General features: G+C 38.6%; 2 protein-coding genes across 2 annotated transcripts; both read right to left on the bottom strand.

Moving 5' to 3' along the window:
* Positions 1-2171: 2171 nt before the first annotated feature.
* LOC140951198 (uncharacterized) lies at positions 2172-13509 on the bottom strand. The gene is made up of 13 exons (XM_073400427.1): positions 13316-13509; positions 10542-10658; positions 9628-9724; positions 8751-8977; positions 7573-7630; positions 7295-7360; positions 6677-6745; positions 6390-6455; positions 6121-6186; positions 5546-5614; positions 4088-4153; positions 3751-3816; positions 2172-2898 (listed from the first exon to the last, which is right to left on the bottom strand). The coding sequence occupies exons 1-12, from the start codon at positions 13493-13495 to the stop codon at positions 3776-3778; spliced, it is 1122 nt and encodes a 373-aa protein (XP_073256528.1). The 5' UTR covers positions 13496-13509; the 3' UTR covers positions 2172-2898; positions 3751-3775.
* Positions 13510-13620: 111 nt separating this feature from the next.
* Positions 13621-21224, bottom strand: LOC140949756 (uncharacterized). Its single transcript, XM_073398895.1, has 6 exons — positions 20370-21224; positions 19776-19961; positions 19493-19549; positions 18245-18496; positions 13682-15402; positions 13621-13632 (listed from the first exon to the last, which is right to left on the bottom strand). The coding sequence occupies exons 1-6, from the start codon at positions 21052-21054 to the stop codon at positions 13621-13623; spliced, it is 2913 nt and encodes a 970-aa protein (XP_073254996.1). The 5' UTR covers positions 21055-21224.
* Positions 21225-22541: the final 1317 nt, after the last annotated feature.

Here is a 22541-nt window from a genome sequence, read left to right as displayed (position 1 = left end):
CGAACCAAATGGGAAAAGTCGGAAAACGCCGGAGTACAATCATCAAACCTCTTTATTACGGACACCAAGGGGTTCAAGCCAAATGTCAGCATTATCGAGCGTGCATTAAAAAGATGCCACCATACATTTAATAAACAGGTTCGGACTGTATGAAGGTTCTGTAACCTCGGAAAGAAGAGAAATGTCTGCAGTAGAAAAGTCTGCATAAGGAGAGTTTCGACAGTAATGGTTGTGGTCTCCTGATTGGATAGTTTAAGGCTACACCTTGGAACTTAGGTTAGTTTCATAGCTAGCCTAAAATTTGCGAACAGTTCGACATTTTTTGTCGATTGACGAAGTCGCGGGAAGTTTTTCCCCCCGACCTATTACCCAGAAAAAAGGACTCTAAGAAAGTCTGTACCAGCCTCCTCACAGTCACCCTACTATTGCTCGTTTGCACGTGACGTCAAGGCGGCCATGTTGGATGAAAAGAACAAAAGCATTTCTTTCCTCTGGGAACTTAACTCTATTTTCATGTGAATTCTTCAAGAAAAAATTCTACTGTATTGTCATCCAACATGGCAGCCTTGTCACATGGTTTAAAATCAAGAATAGCTAAAGCAAAATGTAGATTTAGCCAAGGCTAACAGCGAAGTTCTCGTTTATACACTCAAACAAAAAATAAACTTAAAGCCGCTGCGAAGAAATCTCCTAAATCTGTGCTTAATATCAGTTCGATCACAAACATGTTATCGCGTTTAGAAACAAAAGAAAGCAAACTGTATGTAGAACTGTATTTATCAAAAATCAAAAGGTCTAATTAGCAAAAAAAAAAACAATTTTGCACGTGCATCACGTTTTATTGTTTATTTCTTTGTCGTTGTTGTTGCACAACTACAATGTGAAACTTGACAAACTTCCTAATTAATGCACGTTTAATTATGGATGAAATGTCGTTTGTGCTCAGAACCTTATTTTCATAGCTATTAAGACGCGCACTAGGCAAGTTTAATTTCCTCTTTGCATCCGTTAGGTCATACTGACTATTGCCTTTGTCAGTTTGGCACAGTTATAAGATGACTTTACAACATGGTGTATTCTTTTTGTTTGTAGTTGTGACATACCCGGAGTACCACATGATGACTTCAAGTTCAAGAGTACACAAAATGGCGGCAGTCGGGCAAGATTTTTGCAAGTTTTTCCTTTACCAGTAGAAGAGGTGGAGCAAGAACGACAGTCATTTTCAGGTATTTTGATTCTCTTTACTGTAAAGTGTTAGTCAGTTGTCGGTTTTTACGGTACTCGCGAGAAAAAAAATGTCATCGTCGTGATCTTCAATCATTTAACCCTCGATTCTTCAACACTTGTTCATCGGAGTGTATGAAGATTAATTGTACAAGTGCACTATAGTATTTTGATCTGCTGTCTAATTCCGCCTCTGGCCGCCATTTTATATTGTTTGTGTTTCTAGTCAGTGAGAGGACTGAACCACATTATTTTCAGTCAGCTGGAATGAAATGAAAATGAGGAGAGAGTCGTTTTGCGGCTACACGCTTGTTTCGGCCTGCACCGCGCTCAATTACACGTTTACTTGGTTCTTTGTTTTATTCGTAAACGCACTTACAAGACGCTAAAAGATGCGTCTAAGACGCCTAATAAATAATGAGCCTCTGAAAATTCCACTGCATTTAAAAGAGTGAAACATTCGGAGTACAGGAGCACCCCGATTGCCACTCATTTTCCATTCGCGGTTTAAATATCCCGCCGCACGCGTGTGAGGGAGGAAGTACACGCGCGTCTTGTCCTTCCTCGCGGGCGCCACCTTCATTCTTACGTGTGCGTCATAATTCTTATGCAGCTACTACAAAGGGAAGGATGAGGTTGGATAAAAATAGCTCGTATCCTTCGGGTAATTAATGCTTTACCATCTGAGTTGGCAACGTAGCAAACAAGTTAACGGAACTTTGTGGAGGTCGCTTGGTATATTAAAATTTCCTCAGGCGTGGGAAATTGCAGTTTCTACTTGTAGCTTATTTTACTACTATTGACCCTGCATAGCGGGGAGGCGCGTGATGAAAATATATGACCCTACATTGATATAACTTGCGCTGCAGTAAGCAGCAAATACGATAATGCTGTTTTTATACAAGCGGAAACAATAAGAGGATAACAGTAGAGATCACACAGCAGAATTACAGTTTTGTTTGTGCCAATAAGTTTAATTGAATATTATTTACAGCAATAAATATACCAAAAATCGATTACACTCCACAAAGATTAGAATTTGTACAAATTTTACACCGTAACAAGTATGTGCAGAGTAATATTGTCGCCCACGGACTTATTTCAGATTGATTCGAAGGACTGTCTACATATAGTACGTGTTCGATGCCAATTACTTAAACTTTTTGGTGTCAAAAATAATGAAATATTTATTTAAAGTGGTGACCAGATTGTACTATTGAAATACGCTGTTAACAAAAATTTGAAATCATTGAAACGTTTATGTACGCCGTAGTTTAGTCGCTTATGGACTTGCGTCAGATTCAAGGCTTGTTCAACGATGGGATTGTCGGCATTTTGTACAAGTTTTAAGACAAATGGAGTTCTATTCTTCATCCCAGGCAATGGCGATTCCGGAGAGAGATGCGTCCCGCTAGGAATTGTACTTTCCGATTGCAATCTACGTAGTGGCAGTTCCGGCCCAGGACTCCATACAGGAAAAAATACCCGTGGGATAACTGGGGGGTGTGGTCAGACTAAGAACGTAACAGAACCACTGTTACAATTCCCCGGCCAAACAGTGGCGATCCCCACAGACCATGAATTAAGAGGGAGGTTTTCATCGAAGGGTGCCAGACCATGGCTGGATCAATGCACTCTTTGGAATTATAGGAGCTCCCGCTAAAACCGGACCATCTGCAGAGAAATAAAGCTACAAATTAGGATCACCCCAAGTGACATTATAGTGCAGCGCTAATCACATGACCTTTAAGTATACTGCTCCCTCAATACGATGCGGTTTAGTTTTGCAATTATTTGAAGTACTCATGCAATATGTCATAAAAAGTCCATTCATTGACCGCTGAAGTTAACACGGGAAAATGTCTCCTTGGAAAATCTTACACAACATACCAAGGTGCATCGCAAGGAACCTTTCATCTAAGACCTCGATCCTGACTTTCATACAGTTTGTAGTTTGTTTATTTATAACGGTCGGTTAGGTTTACTACATAAAATGAAAATGGTTGTAACGCAGAAACTGTTAACTGGGGCTCGCTAGTGTCTCATTGGTACTCAATCAACCAGGGCGTTAATCGCCAAATTAACTCCATAAATTTCTTATACTGGTGACAGAAGCAGAAAAAAAAGGAAACTTGAGTGAGTGCATGTGGTTATAGTAGCCGATTACCCGCGAGTAATTTTTTTTTCTATCCTTTCACTAAACAACTGTTGCTGGAGGTAATATAGATACAATTGTACTGGTACATGCTATTAAAACGATTGAATTTAAATACCGTATTCATTCAAATAAGCGCCGCATTTTGGCAATAAATGCCGCCGCCCTGATACAATCAAAATCAAAAGATGTTAATTCTGTAATAAATTAATACGGAAAATAATAATACCCTAGTTAAAATAATGCTTTGTCGCGTCCAACTTTCAAATAAACGCCGCCATCGAATAAGCGCCGCATTTGAGGCGTGAAAACTTTTATAAGCACCGCGACCCTTCGAGTAAATATGGTAAACATTATGACATTCATCGTACCTTCAGTCATCCACTGTCCTTTATCCTATTCTCTTTTGCTTCTCTTTCGACGAGGTTCTTCGTCACCTTGATATGAAAAATAAACAAACAAAACATTTAATTTCAGGATTCAGTTCATCACTTCCTAAGACCTGTTACAAACAGATGTTATAAAACCAGGCACAGACGCTCAATCAATCAAATTGAATTTCAAATTAAAACAAAATACCGTATGTTTGCTTTGATACGGAGTTTCACGGAACAAAGTAAGGTTACGTTCTGTTTATATTGTTGTGAAGTATTTTCTAGGTTGTTCAGTATGAACTATTGATTTACATGACGCTGAGTTTTAGCCTACCTTCAGTCACCCGATGCGATTTATGCTGCTTTCTTTTCTTTGTCTTCCGTGGAGATTCTTCGTCACCTAAATGTACAAAAGAAAAACCGAAAAGTTTTCATTTAATGTACATAACTTCTTGAGACTTGCTCATAAGAGGCTACTATGATAAAGACAAAGACTTTTACTCCATCAGAGGCTCTTAGGCCTGTGCTGCAGCCACGCATATTTGCCTTTCTCAGAGGTCTTTAAACAAATCTGTTTTAGCTGTTTGATCATGTTGATATCCGATTTCATGGAACAAAATAAGTTGTTACCGTACAACTTGGAAAGTAATGGGAGAGGTTTAGCAGATCAAAGAGGTCGTTCCTTTCGGGTAGTGGTTACTTTGGGATATTTTAAAAGTGTTGGGGTTATTTGTAGTCTAGCAATCGTTTACAAGAAGAGATGATTTCAAGGTTAACTGGGAAAGGCAAAACGCGTTTGGCGTCATGACGTTTTTTTTAATTTTTTTTAAAATATTTATGCATTAAGTATTTTCATTCCCGAGTTTCTTTGTAGTCTGAGCCAGCTGTGGGCAATTTATTCGTAGAATGACACTAGAAACGAGTTTTTAGAGGGTTCTAGTTGTCAAGAGCAAGGGGGCGGGGGGGGGGGGGGGGGAGAGAGAGAATGTATCCATATTTGTGAAAATAAACTGCGAAAGTAGGCATTACGATTTGAAGTTTTAACTAAATATAACATTTAAGCCATTCCGTATTCACTGCTTATATAGTTCTACAGCAGTGAGTAAAGGGTTATTGGGATTAATAACGGGTTCGGATAAGCCAACATATTTGCCACGTCAGTAGTTATAAAAGGGGAGGCCATGATTTCCTAGATGCCGTCATCGTTCTAACCAGTGGCTTTGCCGTTTCTCCGGGTCATTTACCCGCCGTACCTGTGCACGGAAACGGTGTATCTTAGTAAGGTCCCCTATATAAGACACATTGTATTCTTCTGTTCTTGAGAGGGTATTTTTGAAAGGGGCGCAATTTTTGGAAGAATCGCTACTCTCGTGGGACCGTCGTTTCTAATGTTAAAACAGTTATTAGCATTTGATAAACATCAACTACAGCCCTGGAACTACAAAGACAACCTCTCTACTCAACAAGCGTAAGGTTGTATGCCTTAGGGTTATACGCTTGTATATTTGTTGTAAACTGTAAGAAATGAAGGGAACGTTAAGTTTTTCAGCGTACCTTCAGTATTTTATGCTTTTTTCTGAGCAGGAAAAATGTGTATCTTGGAAAGGTCCCCCATATTCCGTTCTTGAAAGGGTATTTTTGAAAGGGGAGCAATTTTTGGGAGAGTCGCTACTCTAGTGGGACCGATACAGCGAAAGACAGAAAATAATCGTTACTTTAGAGGGGCCATTAGTTTTTGAATTGTCGGCATCTAATCATTGGTTAACATGAAGCTTATGACTTTCACCATTACCTTGTTCTGTCACCCGACCCTCTTTACGCTTTTTTCGTGGCTTTCCCTTCCGCGTAGATTCTTCGCCGCCTATATATAAAAGAGGATAACAGAAAGAATTTAGTTTTGTGTTCATGACTTTCTAAGAACTAAATAGCTACTACAATATACAATGATACCATGGTAACTACTGTTAGCCTGAATTTCATTCGTCTCCTCGAGTCGCAAACTCTCGAGAAAGACGTCTGAATTAACGAGCCGCTAACGCCGTCCAATGACGTCACTACCCGAAAACCGGGCACTGATTGTCCAAACATTCTAAACTACTCTTTTACTATGATAAAGGAAACGATTCAACTTAATTTTAACGACTTTCTAAGACCTATTAATAAACGGCTACTAAAATTAAGTGACAGACTTCCACTCAATCAGAGGTTAACTTGTGATGCGGCTACACTTAATTGGCCGCTCTCCGGTATATCAACGGTTTTTCGACTAATTGATAGCGAGTTTCTGGTAAGGAACAAAATTATAGAAACGTCTCACGGTTACAGACCATTGATCTAAACTGATTAACGCCATGACTTTCAGCGTACCTTTATCTCTCCGATGTTCTTTGTGCTTCTTTCGCTTTCTTCTCTTTCGTGAAGTCCCTTCAACGTCTTGTTATTAAAAAAACAATAAATGATTTAATTTTGTATTTATCAGTTTCTAATGGTAAAACAGCTTTTATTATTTGATAAAAAGAAACTGCGAAGACACAGATCTCTACTCAAGCGTAAGGATGTATGCTGAGAGCTTTACCCTTGTACATTTGTTAGGAACTGTATGAATTAAACTGAACGATAAAACTTTATTAGCGTACCTTCAGTCATCTGATGTACTTTACGCTTTTTTCTTTTCTTTCTCTTTAGCGGAGACTTTTCGTCACCTAGATATGTAAAGCAAAAGGGCCAAGAACTCAGTTTTATTATAAAATTAAGACACAGGTTTTCACTCATTCGGAAGTTGATAAAAAGGTTCTGCAACTTCGCCTGCTGTCCAATCTTACAGGATTTTAAACGAACTGATCTTCGATTTTCACCGAACAAAGAAATTCGCATTCTGTTATGATGTATGGACTTAAAGGAAACGTTGTATCACATAGCTCACCCGCTTCGGTGCCTTGTTCTGCTTTCCCTTTTTTTCTTTTCTTTTTCTTTCGCTGAGGTTCGACAATTTCTAGTAGTAAAAAAAAAAACAGCGAGGACGGGCATTACTTTCCGACAAGAGAGAATTGTTTCTGAGTACAGTTTTTAGTGGCCATTGTAGAGAGGTCGCCGTTGTAGAGAGGTTAAAACAAGAGTGAATGTATGGACTGTCCGCCAAGAAAAAAAATGGCCGTTGTGGAGAGGTGGTCGTTAGTGGAGGTTCGACTGTATTCCGAAATAGTAGCGAGTGTTTAATCCAAATTAATAGAACACTGCATAATTTAAACCTCACATCAACAAATAGGGAAAAACAAAATGAGTTTTCGTCTTTGCAGTCAAAGGCTGTCACAACAAAATGGACTTTAAAGGACTAAATAAAGTCTCTCCTTTCTGTTATCAACAACAGTCCAATCTCCACTAACGGCTACCTCTCTACAACGGCAATTTTTGTTTCGGCGGACAGTCCATACGTTCACTCTTGTTTCAGCTTCTCTACAGTGGCCATTTTTTTCTGTCCCCAAGGTGAACATTGTAGAGAGGTTTAACTGTATAATATGGATCTAAATGACCTTTAGTATACCTTCAGTTATCATCTCCTGCACTTTCCGCTTTTTTCCTGCTTTCTGTTTTCCTCTTGGGCATTCTTCTGTAATTAAAAATCAATTTTATATGACTCAATTTCTAAGAATTCTTTGAGAAACAGACAAACAGTGAAGCCCTATCAATACGGACACCAAAGCTACAAGGCAAAATGTCCGTATTGTGCGCGGGATTAAAAAAAACATCGGGTGTAATGTAAGATAGTGTATAAATTTATGTAAATTTACAGTTTTTTCCTTAACTATGTTTACAACCAACCTTGTAAGGCAACTTGTTCATCGTACCCTTTGGAAGATGAGCTAGGGAGATTCAACTCCTGCAATCGAGCAAATAATGTCATGTAGTCCGAATGATTATATATGCAAGCTTTTGAGGACTGACCAATCGACTGACTGACGCGTCCCTAAATTATACGACTTAAAGTAGTCGTTTGATTATAGACCCAAAGTTAAATTAAAATGAAATGTTAATGACAACTAATAGCCCGACTCGATGAAATTACCTTTCTACAACGCCCTTACGCAATGTTTTCATTATTCGTGAGAGTCGTTAAAACTTTTAGACTTTTAGACCAAAAGTAGCTCAAGCATGCCCCAGAAACAAATTCGTCGACGCTCTCTTGAAGGTAACATATACATCCACTAACGATACGTGACTGGTCTAATAAAACAAGGGACAGACAATCTGGAAAACCTTCCGGTGTTAGTTCACCCGGCACCGGAAGAATTTTCATCCGGTTAAAAATCCGTGCATTTAGGTATTGCGTTCACGCAGAACCACAAAAATCAGATGCTTAGCCGTTCAAATTTGCGAGTAAAACACCGTAAAATCCCGAAAATAAGCCCTGGGGCTTATATTTTTCAAAGGCCCTTTTTGAGGGGCTTATTTTTGGAGGGGATTATATTCGGAGGGGCTTATCTACGGAGGGAAATTTGCGTTTCAAAATCGATTGGGCTAGCCGTATAGTTGGAAGTAACTTCACCGTTGCTGCTTTGTTTTACTTTGTATTTGAGGGCAATTTTCCAAGTACAAGCCCCCGGGGGGCTTATATTTGCAGGGGTGTTTTAACGGAGGGTTTTTTGCGTTACTGGATTGGAGGGCTTATATTTGGAGGGGCGTATTTTCGGAATTTTACGGTATTCAACGGTTCCCTGTGAACAAAGCGTCGGGTCAAAAATTTCAACCGGTCGAAAACCTTCGTTCATGATGAGAATAAACACTGAACAAAGTCCTCCGACCACGAAAGTAAAGGTACGACCTTGAGCTCTGACACCCTTGGGGCTAGCAATGCTCAATAACATTCCTATCAACAACTTTGGTATGGAGTAAACTACTGATCCATAAAATCATTCTCAATACTCCTTAACACTGTTTCAAACTAATAAACAAGAACAGCTATGGGAATCCGGCCCATCGCTCTCGTCCGGCATCATTACCTCATCAATGGGCTCGTCCTGTGTGACTGTAGATGGGCCAGGACCACTGATGAGATACGAATCGGTAGACAAGGATCCTCCAGGCGTAAAGATGGTGGATGGGGCACTGTGATGATGGGTGTGGATATCTAATGAGGCGTAATGCTCTGAATACTGAACGTGAGGTACCAGACCGTGGCTGGATCCATGCGTGGTAGGAATAGATGCCTCTGTTAACATCGGATCAGCTGTTGAGGAAAAAAGGTAGAAATTAACATCCCACGAGTAGGAATGAATGGCCTTGCTAACATTGGATCAGCTAAAGGAAGAAATAAGGATCTCACGTCACATAACGTATAAAGGAAACCATCGTTTTAGACTGCTAGACTTCTAGAACATTTATCCTTTCTTAATGTTATGCCCCCTCGTTTTACTACGTAAGTTTAAATAATTAGTGCAAACAACGCTCACTTTAGGTAACACCGGAAAATGTTTACATCGGAACAGGAGAAAGAGGATCTTTTCCTTTTAAACTTCCTCAGTGACTGTTGTAACTATTAACATGCTTATCGTTTCTGTATATGGCAGAAAGGCCCGGTCCGTTTCCGTTAAATACTCAAGCCGGGTAGTACTACGTAGAATACCTTTTTGGTCTATAAACAGACTAATGAATAAATATAATCGTGAAAGTCCCATTTCTTTCACCAAAATTACGACCGGGATGTGACAACAGCAACTTGTCGCCCGTCTACACAGCAATTATTAAAAAAGAAGGAAATCTCACAAAGAAAACTGACGTTTGACTGCAACGAACTTATGTACAACTTCTTGTTACATCTGTGATTAGCAAGGCAAGGAACTTTGGGGGGGGGGGGAGCTGTGGGACAAGAAACCTTACCAGTAGGATCAGGAGGCGCTGGAAATGTTCCCACGGTGTCCTGTTCGTGAGCGAAGAATGGTGACTCGTGAATACTGAGGCGAGTCTCTGCCGGAATCTATGCGAGTGGTTAAAAGAAAACAAGTGTTAATGAGCCTGATAGTGTAGAGTGGCACTTGCCACTATCTGAACGCCTGGAAAACAGGCTAAGAGTTAAAAAGCCAATAAGATGATTGAGCAAAAAAGAAACTGTTCTGTTAGTAATGAAAACAACACTGTAGTTACAAAGACAGAACCTCAGTCTACTGTTGACTGGTTTGATCCAAGCCTCAAGCTCCATGTTTGCTTAAAATGCGTAAAAATGCTCAACTACAGCGATAACGGTGAAATTTGCAAGTCAATAAACATCACAAAGACCAACATCCGGCTTGTATAAACTTCACGTCTGACGAAAATCAGAAAGTTTTTGTCCACTTGAAAACAATTAAATCGACTTCCCGAACGATAAAAAACGTATGAAGGAAACTTCAGGTCGTTTCCAAAACTGATTGCAGTCCGTTGCAATATTGTTCTTGTACATGAGAGAACCGTTAGTTTTGGTATGACTGAAAGATTAAGAAGTGAGCTAAGAGCCTAACACAACAGAAGTAACTTGTTACTATTAGCAAGACTTTTATTCAACTCCACAGTTTTGATTTGACTCAGTTCTTATGAAATCGCGACAACAACAAAAAAAACAGCCTGAAACTACTATGATACAAAACACATTTCCTGTTCCCCCAGTTTCAGCTTATGATAAGTGAACTCCTGAAAAGCTGAAGAAAAACCATACTTTTTTTAAACGGAATGGTGTTTTTTTCAGTTTTTTTTTCAAGAAATAACCAAACTCAGGAAATATTGTACTCGATTTTCATTAGCAAATGTTGAGGGCCAACCTGTTGCTTTTGCGGCTGTGATTCATTTGATGAGTGAGAAAAGAGACTGGGGTACCACTCTTTCCAATCTTCTTCTGACGGCCACTCATGTTCAGGTTTGGGGTTCCCTTCAAAATCCTACAACAAATCACAAAATAACACAAACACTATTCAACTTTTAAAGCAACGTTTAAAAGATCGAAAGTGTAGTCTAGATTTTAAAACCTTTCTTTAAGTGATAAGCAATTAAAGGGTAAAAGTAACCCCAGGGGTTGACTACCATGTGATGGGGACCTGAATACTCATCGGACAACTAGAATTTTACCATTAACCCTTTCAACCCCAATATCCAAATACAAATTCTCCACACTAGTGTCCATACATTGTCTTATAGAATTAGTTGAGAGAACTTGATAGAAGATTAAAGTACTTCTCCTTTGTTCATCAGTTTATTACTTCTTCTAACCTTTTCTCTTGATGATGTTTTGATATTGTTAAGAGAAAATTCATGTTGATCACCCATGGGACTTAAAGGGTTAAAGACCAATCTGAGTAAAGCTCAAGATAATTCCACCCCGAAAAGAGGTCATTTCTACAACACATACTAAAAATTTGCATGCAAGACTTTCAAAACAGCAAAATCAAACGATATACTCTAAAAATGTGGCGGTTGGGAGGGGAGGCGCAGAAAAACCTGCGTCTCTTCTGAAGAAACGCTTGCTGCGCTGCCAAACGAAGGGCGGGGAAATTCTACTACGTGGGTAGTTATATGACCAATCAGCTGTGACCACGTCACGAGCCTTCTCTCACACCACTTTGAATGACAATTTGTTGATTATGTAGTTTATTGTTCACTTCAGTTGAGTTTGCTCATCAAAGAAAACTTTCAACGCAAAAATACTCAAGATGGACACAAAAAGAATAAGAAAACACCGTAAAATGCCAGTTAAGAGAAAAATTCGTCTCATGTACTCAGGAATTTATCAACGGATTTGTGTAAGCTAAAGGAAACTACATATATGAATTTCAACTCATTCTTACAAGACACGAAGTGACGCAGGATTTTTTGTGTTCGTCGTAAAACTGGAAAACAAGTAACCGACAAAAATAGACAGCTAGTACCACAGAGGAGTGCTTTAATCTATGATTAAATGTATGGTGTTAAATTTTCAGCCAAAGTGTCTCAGAGGAATTATATTTTTTGTGGAACGCTATCTCAAAAACCCACGCTACAGTGAGGTTATTTACGGGAGGACAAGCATTTACCGAAACGCAAGGGACATTCAAACAAAAGGACAGCTCTGAAAAGACTTCTTCGTTTTCTGGACTCTCAAAGAAACTTTACTTGAGTTTAGCTGATTTTACGAAACCTTGGCGATAAAAGTGAAGTTGTAAGTGGTTAACCTTTTTTCTCTTAATTTTTGCAAATTGTTTGTTGAATTGGGCATAAACGGAACATATTTTGACTTTATGCTTGTTATTCATCATTTTTGCGTTCGAGGTACGAGAACGCAACCCCTAATCTGTGTCGGGTGTTCTGTGCATTATTGGGTGTCCTGTGCAATTAATAAGGGAGGTTTTTTGCGAGATTGCATTCGTCGTCGTCGTCGTCGTCGTCGACACAAATTTGCCTCGCTTTGAGGCGCTTGCTTACGTTTTGCCTCACTTTGACGCGCTAACTCACATGGTGTTTCGAGTGTCCTCGGCGTTCATCTTTCAAAGGTTTGCTGACGTCTGCTATTCTGTCTTCGTAAATCGTTCATCTTTCTAAGTGTGCTGAATCTTCGTAAAGCGTACATATTTAAGAGTTTGCTGAAGGTCTACTATCGATCTGTGTTTGATGAATCTTTCAAAGTTTCGGCGGCCGTTGTGCCACAAAGTAAATCTACCGAGTTGTGTAGCTCGGCGGCCGTTGTGCCACAAAGTAAATCTACCGAGATGTGAAGCTCGGCGGCGCCATTTCATCAGGACTTGTGATATTTTCGGCAACGGACAAACGAACATTTTAGGTCCATGTTATTTATTCGGAAAAACTTATAAACAGCTCACAGTAGCTCCACTCAAGTCACTGAAATCAACACACTCGGGACCAAATTACTGCAGCACTTATTGAGAAAAAAAAAGTCAGCGATCGCAGCGATCATATGAAACCACTCTCCAGCGATCGCAGCGACAAAAATCTCGGCGATCGTTGTCGCTGCGATCGCTGGAGAGTGGTTTTCATATGATCGCTGAACTATTTTTTCTCAGCGATCGTAGCGATCATATGGAAACCGGGCTTAATACATCGCAATAACCATTCACGGCTTCCTCCTCAACTGCTACCTGTACGCCTTACAAACATATCGAACGCACTCTTCTAAGCTCCGATTACTCGTAGTATAAAAAGTAATGAATTAAAATTGATTGAGAAATTAATACTTTTGAATTGTTGTGTTAATACATATATGACAAGTTTGTTAAGTGAGCTCATATCGAGCTGAACCAGACTCGAACAGAAATTTCATATCTGCTCGCTGATCCATTATTTTGCACAGTGAAAACACTTTCAGATTAATTTACTTGTTCTCGGTTAAAACATTTTTTTGGATTTAGTTTAATCAATTGAAAGGAATGAATTTGAAATGATACTTTGAATCTGCTAAAGTTTGTGATTTGTTTTCAAAAGTAAATCTCGTGTTTTGTCGAGTATAAAAATGACAAAGAAAGGAAAATGGCGAAAGGCAAGAGCTGAGTAGAAATAAACTGTAAACAAAGAATAATGAAAAAAATTGTGATAAAATTGGAAAACTTACGTGGTATTCTGACCGCAGTTTAGTGATGTTGCCGTGCTGCCGTACGGCTGATGTGAGATCCATCACCTGCTGTGGAGTCATCTTCACATCTACAAGTTTCAGTTCCTTCAGGTGAGGAGCGCAGCTGAGATGTTTAATGATGCTGTCTACTCCTGCACCCAGAAGAGGATTGTATGCCATGTTGAGCCACACCAAGTTTGGTGCTTTTTGGAATAAATTGTTGATGAACTCCACAGCAGGTGATGATGTTACATTGATATCCCAGAGTGATAATTCCTTCAGTTTGTGTGTTACTTGGATGCTCCTCAGCAGAGACTCTGTTACCCCAGCATCGAACACTTTACCGCGTTCACCAAAAACATATACCTCGCGTGGAGCGGTGAAAAACGGCATCATCTCAATCAGCTGTTCCACTTCTGACCTGTTCACATACCAAGCTTGAATCCTCCAAACCCTGGAGAGACCATGACGCTTTGAACAACAGCTGCTGCTGCTCTCTTCACTTGGCTCATCACCATTCATGTTTGTCTTCTTTTTTGTCTCTTGTTTACTAACAAGCGTCTTAATTATATCAAAAGGTTTAGCAATTATAGCTAAATAAAGGTGAGTGTTTTTTTCTTCTTTCTTTAAAAAAAATTCATCAAAGCTGCGCCATGATGAGTTGCTTAAAAATTCTGATGCTTTCTTTTCTCCTGCAGAGCAAACAATAACTGCGTTTAATTGTTGTAATAAAATTATAAAATTACTATAGTCCTGCTCTGTATATTTATACTTTTTATTAAAAAAAACGTAGTTGGGTGTTTCGGTAGTTTGAACTAATTTTTCGTATACGATAATATTTAGCTGCTCTTCATCAATTACAAGAACTCCTCCTAAAGAGAAAAGAAATGTAGGAAAGAGGTTTTTTCTTGTCTCAGCTGAGCGGTTGAAAAATAACTGATTACAAAGATTAATAAAATCTGTTTGTTCTTTTGACAAGTCCTTCTTTGAGGGTGTTTCGTTGTCGAAGCGAAACTCTGTCAGTTCTTCTTTCTTCGCCGCCGTTCCAAGTTGAATCAGAATGTCGCTCGCGGCTTCTTCTGACAACTGAACAGCAAATTTGAGCGCTTCATTTATTTTAAAGATCTTTTCAACTGAGTCCACTTTTGACAGGGAATTAGTGCCTTTAGCCTTTTTAGATGTCGGCTCTTCTTTCAGGAAATTCCCAGCCAGGTATTCCTGTATGGATTTGTGAAGAAAGTACACGCCTTTTTCACGCTTCAAACTCGCCATATTTAAAACCTGAAAAAGGCCGACTTCAATCAGCCTCTCGATCAAACTGTAGCCAGCAGGTAACTGACTAACAGGGAAATAAAGCTGGCCTTGCAAAAGGGCTTCAAAGGCCAAGCGTCCTAATGCGTATAATTCATCTGAGTAATCTTTGGCAGAAACCGATTCTTCAGCAGACTGTTTTTCACACATGTGATCAAACATGGTCGTCATGAACTGGGCGAAGATGTCTGCGCGTTCTTTTGGTAGTTCTTCACGTGTTGTTCTTGTCCAGAGCAAGCATAACATTAAGAGCAGTAGGGGAATTTGTGCTAGTTCACTTAGGTTGTGCTGCCATAAGTACATAAAAAAATCTGCAATATCTTTATCATCTTTCAAAAATCTACGCGCGAACTCTTCTTGACGTTGGCGATTAAAGCCGTCAATTTTGAATTGAGCATTACTACAATTTCTCAACGTCTCAGCTTTCATTTCCCTTGAAGTAATTACAACACAACAGTCTCTTAATTGACTTTTTTTCCAGATTTTGAAGACAGGCGACTCGTTTTTTGAATTGTAAACATACTCATCGTAGCCGTCCAAGATAAGCAAGACTTTTTCTTGACGGCGACAAACGTAATCATACAGGTTGTCTACGGAAATTGCACCATTACTATCCAGCACTTCACAAGCCCTCAGAATGGACGGAACATCTTGGAGATTACTAACGTCACGTAATCTCACCAGAAGGACAAGATCAAATGCTCCTAATGTTTCTGAATATCTCTGCTGGGACCAGTCAAAAGTTGCTTTCTTCGTGAAAACAGTCTTGCCGATACCTAGGCAGGCAATAACAACAAACTGTCAATACGTCTTCAAAACACTGGTTTACTTTTATCATGTGAAGTCACGTGGAGTGGAATGTAAAATTTATAATTGTCATAAAAATTTAGGAGAATTTATTTTTTTTATTTTTTTTTTACGGAATATATATGTTTAAACTTTTTAAACCAATGCAGAGTGAACAACATATGGGTGGCATTTTGGAATGTTTGAATCTTTCTTCGCCCGACGTGGGACCGACGTGGGGATGGATATGACTGCCGACTCGGACGAAAGAGACTGAGACCGAACATATGTTTCCCCACTTCCACGCTTCACGCACGCGACGTACGGTCTGGAAAGATCTGGAAATCATGGCAGCCAACGAGAACAAGCCAAAGGTGAGTGGATTTTACTGTATTGATCAATTGAACCTTTTAAAATACTGCGGTTTCAAAGTAAACGGAAGTAAAGAGAAACCAAGTCGATTTTTGCAAGTACAATTGATCAGTGTATGGCTGACATTCGCTTACGACTCGCTTACCCTGCGAGCAGTGTTAGCGTCCGGCCTGGAGAAACCACTGCTCGCAGGGTAACATTCGCTAGAATCACCCTATAAAGCTTATAAAACTGACCGTAGCCTTCTTTGTACCCTTTATTAAGAACAGTATATTCAAACTTACAAAATGTGGACTTTCTGCTAAAGGTTTCTGTACACTCTTTTTTTTTATAAGAATGTTGTTTTTCCGGCCCAGGCTGAATATTCTTATTTTTCTGCCGATTTTAGGCTGAAAATATTCGTGTATTATTCTTAAATTATAGCTAATGACATTTCCGTTTTAGAATTTATTGGGGTATCAATTACAAGTGTTTGGTATCTAGATCTGTATCGCGTTACATTGTGCACGTGCTCCATCGCTTTTCGTTGCAGTCAGCGAGGTCAAGATGTCACGTCAAACGACACTTGGGCGTTTTGGCTTTAAAAAAAGCATTTCGCACACAAAATTATATCTATCCTTTTCAAAATCTCAGCCTCGGCTTTATTCTTAAAATATTCTTAAAATTTCGCAAATTTCAGCCTCGATATTCTCATAAAATATATTCTTATATAAAAAAAAGAGTGTATTCTATGCAGTGTATTAAAACACGGATTGAATGGTTAAAACGTATATTTGCAGCTTTAACAGGAACATGTATCTTTGGTGATGCAGCAACGTTTATACATAAAGATTGCAGAGTTTTATTTGAAGATATTTTTATTGTGCCTTTCTTGGGTCCAGCCTTGGGATGGACAGCAATGTGCAGCCTGGGGTGGGGAAATTTGGTTGCAATTGACTGGAATGATTTGCCCGTGGGCAGGGAATTTGACGGAAAATTTTTGAAAAATGTCCAATCCCCACCCCATGCCTTGCCTCCTCCCCGCCGGCTTATCATTGATAGGTGCATAAAGACAATGGAACTGCATCCTTCATACACAGACTGTTTTTAAAAATCATGTACAGTCGAAGCTCTCGTAAGCGACCACCTCGGGAATTCGAAAAAGTAGTCGTAACTGGAGCTGGTCGCTTACGAGAATGGGCTCTCGTAAGTGACCACGCCCTAAAACAATAGAGGCTGGTCGCTTACGAGAGCTTTTAAGCATAAAGGTTTGGATATGTAAATGAGTTATTAATAGTGTTGTATAGTATAGTATTGTAGATAATATTTAGTTATTGCCTCTCGCAGAAGGGGTTTGCGAAGGTATAGTTCACGCATCCACAGAGATTAATAACAACTGAGTGGTCGCTTACGAGAGCTTAAAAACAAAGGAAAAGACCAGTTGGTAATTCCCAAAAGTGGTCGCGGTCGCTTACAAGAGCTTTTTTAAAATGACAGAGTTTGAGTGACAATTCAAACGGGATTTCAGAACGGTGGTCGTAACTAGAGCTGGTCGCTTACGAGAGTGGTCGCTAGGAGAGCTTCGACTGTAATAGATTAATGCCAGCGCTTAGGAAAGTGTCCCCAATTAGCTAACTGTTAAGCTTAATACATTGACACTAAAATAAAGTTATTATTGTTATTATTATTGCTATTATTATTATTATTATTATTATTATTATTATTATTATTATTATTATTATTATTATTGTTATTATTTGGACCAGGTTGTTCAAAGCTGGGTTAAGATAACCCAGGGTTAGTGCAAAATTTTAATTCAGAAATGAATTAAGCTTGAAAAGCAAATTCAGTTTAATCCTTTTTGTCTACAATTTGATGATTAGATACTTTTAAAAAAAATAGAGAAAATTATCCAAGAAAATGCTTTTGTTAAAAAGAAAAAGAAACCCAGGTTAAAATTTAATCCCAGGTTTGCGCTATGGCTTTCAACTATGAACTGGGCCAAACTGCCAGTGACCATTAGTCTATTGTCAAGGTTGTGGTACACTTTTATCCTTGGAAGATTTCTTTTTAGTTTTATCCTTTTAGCATGCAATTAATAAACTTGAATTTCAGATTAATTAAGTCACAATATTATTACCATTATTACAACATTAACTGGAGTCTACAGTGTATGTTCTGATTGCTCTATTTAAGTCAATTAAATTCCTTTTTTTATTATCAGACTGCAGGTTAACAGAAAAACTTTGTTTAAACTTTTAATTTATTTATAATAGCAATAAACCAAACTTTTCATTGGGTTTGACAGGATGGTAAAAAATCTACCCCACTTGGAATGAAACCTGCACATCATGTATGCACCAGCTGATAAATCACTGGATACCAGTAGAACAATGGGTTCCTGCGTTATTGTTTTTCGCTCTTGCACATACTTATTCTCCAGTTAAATTAAGACAATTCTTACTCAATTCATTCACTTACCTGGCTGTCCATAAACCAAAATTCGCTTAGGCGCAGGACGAGGGCCTTTACTGCCAAAAATCTCAGTGTAGTGGTTAAGTTTCGCTTGTGTTATTCCTCTGGGTGTCCTGTGATCCTTGACCCAAGACAAGTCTGTGTAGATCTCATCAATATCAACAGCAGAGTTCTGGTCCCATGGAATGATTTTGACTTTGCTACAGGTTTCATAAAGTGATCGCAGCTGTTTCTGGCACTCCTCAAGGCATACAGCATCTGTTAACAAGGACTGTTTGTCAATTCCAAGAAGTTTTTTTCAATAATTAATAGTAGTTGATTGACCTGATTAGCAACCCTTACCAGGAGGGGCAGAGTCAATTTACAAAAATCAATACGAGAAAACAGCAGGTGGATGAATGATTGCCAAAAATAAATATTAGGTACAACAAAGAAATGCTCAGAAAAATAAATCCAAAACCTTAACAGGAATCAAACCCACAACCTTCCAGATACGGGTAGGACACTCTAACCACTGAGCTATGGGTGACTCATATGGTGAGCAGGTCATAGGTTATTTTGTTGAGGTAGCATAGGTGGGTGGGTGGGTGGACAGACTGAGACTATACCACAACATCATTTTCAATTTTGTGGATTTCCTTGGACAGTTCCTAAATTATTGAAATAATTCAAACACATCTGAAACAAAGACAAGAATGTTTCCAAGAAGTTTAATTTCCCATCTGCTCTTAATTCCTTCAAAATGATTTGATGATGCTAAATTTTCCTGAAAACATGTCTCACCTAAAAGAAGCCTAGGAAATCCCCAAGATAAGGCCAAAAATTCGGCAGGGAAAGTGATAGAAGTAGGGAGGACAGAATTAAAGCAACAGCAGAAAGTTGAGATGGCTGTGTCACTTTTCAAACCAACACTATATCAAATAAACTATTTTAGCATAAGGAACAAAAGGCTGCGTAGTGTTAATGTTGGACTTACAGCATTTTAGAAAGTAGTAAGTGACCAGAAAATGGATCAATAAATGAGCTTCCAACAGCATTTTTCAGCAAAATTTCCACAAAAGAAAAAGGGTTTTAAAACACCAGGCAAAAATAGACTGCTCTCTTGGCAAAGACATATCTCACAAAAACTGTGCTCTAGATGCGACAAACAACTATATCGAAAGATTAGTGTTATTTCTACTGAAACCTGAGTGTTCAATCATGTAATCTGGAAAAACTCCTGGATATAGTGAAATTGCGTTGACAGGAAAGTACCTGGCATCTGTTTGTCTGGCTTTGTGGTTGTCTCTGGCTGATTCTTTGCTGTCAAGTCTGTAAAGAAAAAAAGTATTATAAATTTGAAAAGCCCCTAAAAACAAATTTTTCTTTTGGCCTTTGTTATTTGGTATTTTAATGTTAATGTAAGATGAGGGGTTTGAAACAGACACAAATGTGAACCAAGGATAATACTGAACCATGCAGTCCACATAAAAATATCTGAACAGAAAATTCATCACTATATTAATAATCAATCACTAGAACAGTGATGTGACAATACCTTCATAGTGAGGCCATTCTTTAAAAACAACTGGATCATTTAACATGTTAGACACAACAGAAGCTGCCATGATGGAAGCAAATGACTTCCAGGACTCATCAGGAGTGTTGCTACCATCAGAAAAATGTGATATCCCTTTAACAATCACCCATTCCATGTTCATATTATGGGCTGCTGCAAATAGTCCTGTAAGTGGAAAGAAAATAAACCAGTCCAAAGATGATTCTTCGTCTGGGCTCTTATACTAATGTTATACTTAAAGCTTTGCCCAATCCTTTGTGAATAAGAATCTATAGTGAAGCTATAAATTTTTCTCTGCAGTGTAATTATGACTAAATTCTATGATGTTTTAATAAGCTTAACAATTTATGTTCCCTGCAAAATATTAGTTGTAAAGTATTTCCCCAGAATATTTTTTTGTAAACATGTGGTTGACAAATGAAATACCAAAATTAAGATCTGGTCACTGACAACATTGTCAACCGTACTGTCACAAGCTGTTCATACTGTGGGAAAATTTACAGTTTTAGACCTCATATTGAACACTACATCCAACTGTTATAAAATTAGGATAAATATGATCTTGATAATTACCTTCCCCTTCCCTTTCAACTGCAATCACACGGGATCGAGACATATGTTGTTGTTTGGTGAAGAATTCAAGACTTCCACTTAATATATCACCGTCACGGTGTACTTGTACTGTTTCTTCACCTACTGGGTCTTTTAATGGTGGATTCCAGCCTTCAGTTGAAAACAAGTTAAGTTTGCCAATATTTCTTCTTAATGGAGTTGTGAATTGTTCAGTTGAAAGTTTAGAGGGTACCACTACATCTCCTAGCTTGGTGTCATCTGGGTTTAAACCTTGACAGCAGCCAACCAAAAAAGCAGCCTTGGGTCTCAGTTGCATCACTGCATCTTTAATAACATCTTGAGAGCCACCTGGACCAGAAGAACCTTTATAACATCTCATTAAAGCAACTTTTAGTGCCTCTTCTCCTCTTTCACCCATGGTCCCAAAGTACACGTGTCCCAGGTTCTGGTGATAACTTTTAAAAGAATTTTCCAAGAAGGCATAACAGGCTAAGAACTCACAGTCTTCTACTGTCAACAAAAGAATGTCAACAGGAAGGTGGACATCACTCCAAGGGTTTGACTTGTTTGGAAGATCTCTCATTTTAGGCACTTCAATACTTAGAGGAGGAGGGGCATGATTTCTTGACATCTGATGATCAGGATCAGCACCTCCTTTTCTTTTAAGGTCTTGATGCTGCGCCATTGAGTCTCAGTTAATTATGTCCCTAAAGAGTATAAATTTAATTTAAATAACATCACCACATTAAATAACTTCAAGAACTTTTTTTATCAATAAAGTTCCTTTTTATGTCACAGCGATATTTTTAAGGGTCAAACCCTTTTATTATATTAGTGGACACCACTGTACGGTGACCACGATCGAGAAGTGTCCACCCACAGGTAAAAGATCGAGGTGTTCGCCTCACAAAGGTCATTTAATGCAGATTTTGTAAGTGCCTCAGTCCATGACTATGTAATGTTCACTTTTAGAAGAGGTGTCCATCCACTTCACAAAGGTCTGAATATGCAAATAGTGTTTGTGACTTCGTGGTTCCACAACTAGTTCTTGCTGTGGAAAGGGTTCGGTTTCACAAAAGTCAATTATGCAGTGTTTGTGAGTGTCTGCAGCTTGGGCCAAGAAATTTGTGAGAGATTCCCACTGTAAGGAAGGTCAACCAAAAATTAATATTAGTGACTGGGACCATGACTAAGTCATGCTTAGAGGAGAGTCGAACCATTACTAGCAAAGGTTTGACTGTACCATGTATTAGAGAGGTTATTACAAAAAATTGTATCTTAATCTTTCTATAATTAGACTTAATTTAGAAAGTTCTCAGAATCTTATTGTGAAAGTATATAAGTAGGCGAGTCCGAGCGAAGGTTTAAGTTTTCACAAGCAAAGAGAGTTTGACGTTAGTCATGTTTCGTCAAGTGTGACTGAGAGAGTGTTTATTCCAGTTGGCGGAGGCCTTGAAAGTTTATTGAGTTATGAGCTGTTGTAGAAATTTACCTTGAGGAAACTACATTCATTTTTTGGAATAAATCTTCTTGTTGCTGTTCTGACAACCCTGCGTTCAGTTTCATTTGCAAGCTACCCGTGCTCTAAAAGATTACCCACATAACAGAGGTTCATACAAAATTGTGATTAGGGCAATGGTATACTCTAGTATTATGCACAAAATGTTTGGAATGTTGACAGTTTCTGGCCTGTACCTTTCTACTGTGTACTGTAATCAATAGTATTTATTTAATGAATGCATCAAAATTAAAAATAAGGTAATGGTATGATACTCTAGTGATGCAAGAAAGCTTTACAATCTTAACTCCCTTTACTATTTTAATTACTGCAATCAACTTAACAAACTCAGCTAAATTACCTTCTCCTTTGATAGCTTCACACCATATAAGTTATAGTTAATGTGTTTAATTCATCTGACATAAAATCCTGAAAGTAATAAAAAGATGGTAGAGATGAGATATAATCCTATTTTGAAGCCATTTATTATTGCAAATTACTACAAGAACACCATGCATTGCCCCTGGGCGAGGGGCACTCAACAATTAGTTCTATACAAAAAGGCTCTCCCCCTGAGGTCCAACCCCTCCCTTACCCAGCTATGAAATACCATTTTGACAGAAAAGGTACCCCTTTCCTTCTTTTGACAAAATATGGTAGGACCCCTTTCACAT

The sequence above is a fragment of the Porites lutea genome, chromosome 10 (assembly GCF_958299795.1).
Source record: "Porites lutea chromosome 10, jaPorLute2.1, whole genome shotgun sequence".
Classification (NCBI taxonomy): domain Eukaryota; kingdom Metazoa; phylum Cnidaria; class Anthozoa; order Scleractinia; family Poritidae; genus Porites; species Porites lutea.
Note: the sequence above shows the minus strand (reverse complement) of the source record. Positions and strands in the feature narration are given on the sequence as shown.

Excerpts from the sequence above, each read along its gene's own strand:
- LOC140949756 (XM_073398895.1), bottom strand. The coding sequence starts at position 21,054 with ATGGCGCAGCATCAAGACCTTAAAAGAAAAGGAGGTGCTGATCCTGAT. Across the intron at positions 18,497-19,492 it reads GCCAGACAAACAGATGCCAG|ATGCTGTATGCCTTGAGGAG; the intron begins GTACTTTCCTGT and ends CCTTGTTAACAG. Across the intron at positions 15,403-18,244 it reads TTTGGTTTATGGACAGCCAG|GTATCGGCAAGACTGTTTTC; the intron begins GTAAGTGAATGA and ends TTGCCTGCCTAG.
- LOC140951198 (XM_073400427.1), bottom strand. The coding sequence starts at position 13,495 with ATGGCATACAATCCTCTTCTGGGTGCAGGAGTAGACAGCATCATTAAA. Across the intron at positions 9,725-10,541 it reads CACAGCCGCAAAAGCAACAG|ATTCCGGCAGAGACTCGCCT; the intron begins GTTGGCCCTCAA and ends CCACTCGCATAG. Across the intron at positions 6,746-7,294 it reads GCAGGAGATGATAACTGAAG|AAATTGTCGAACCTCAGCGA; the intron begins GTATACTAAAGG and ends TTTTACTACTAG.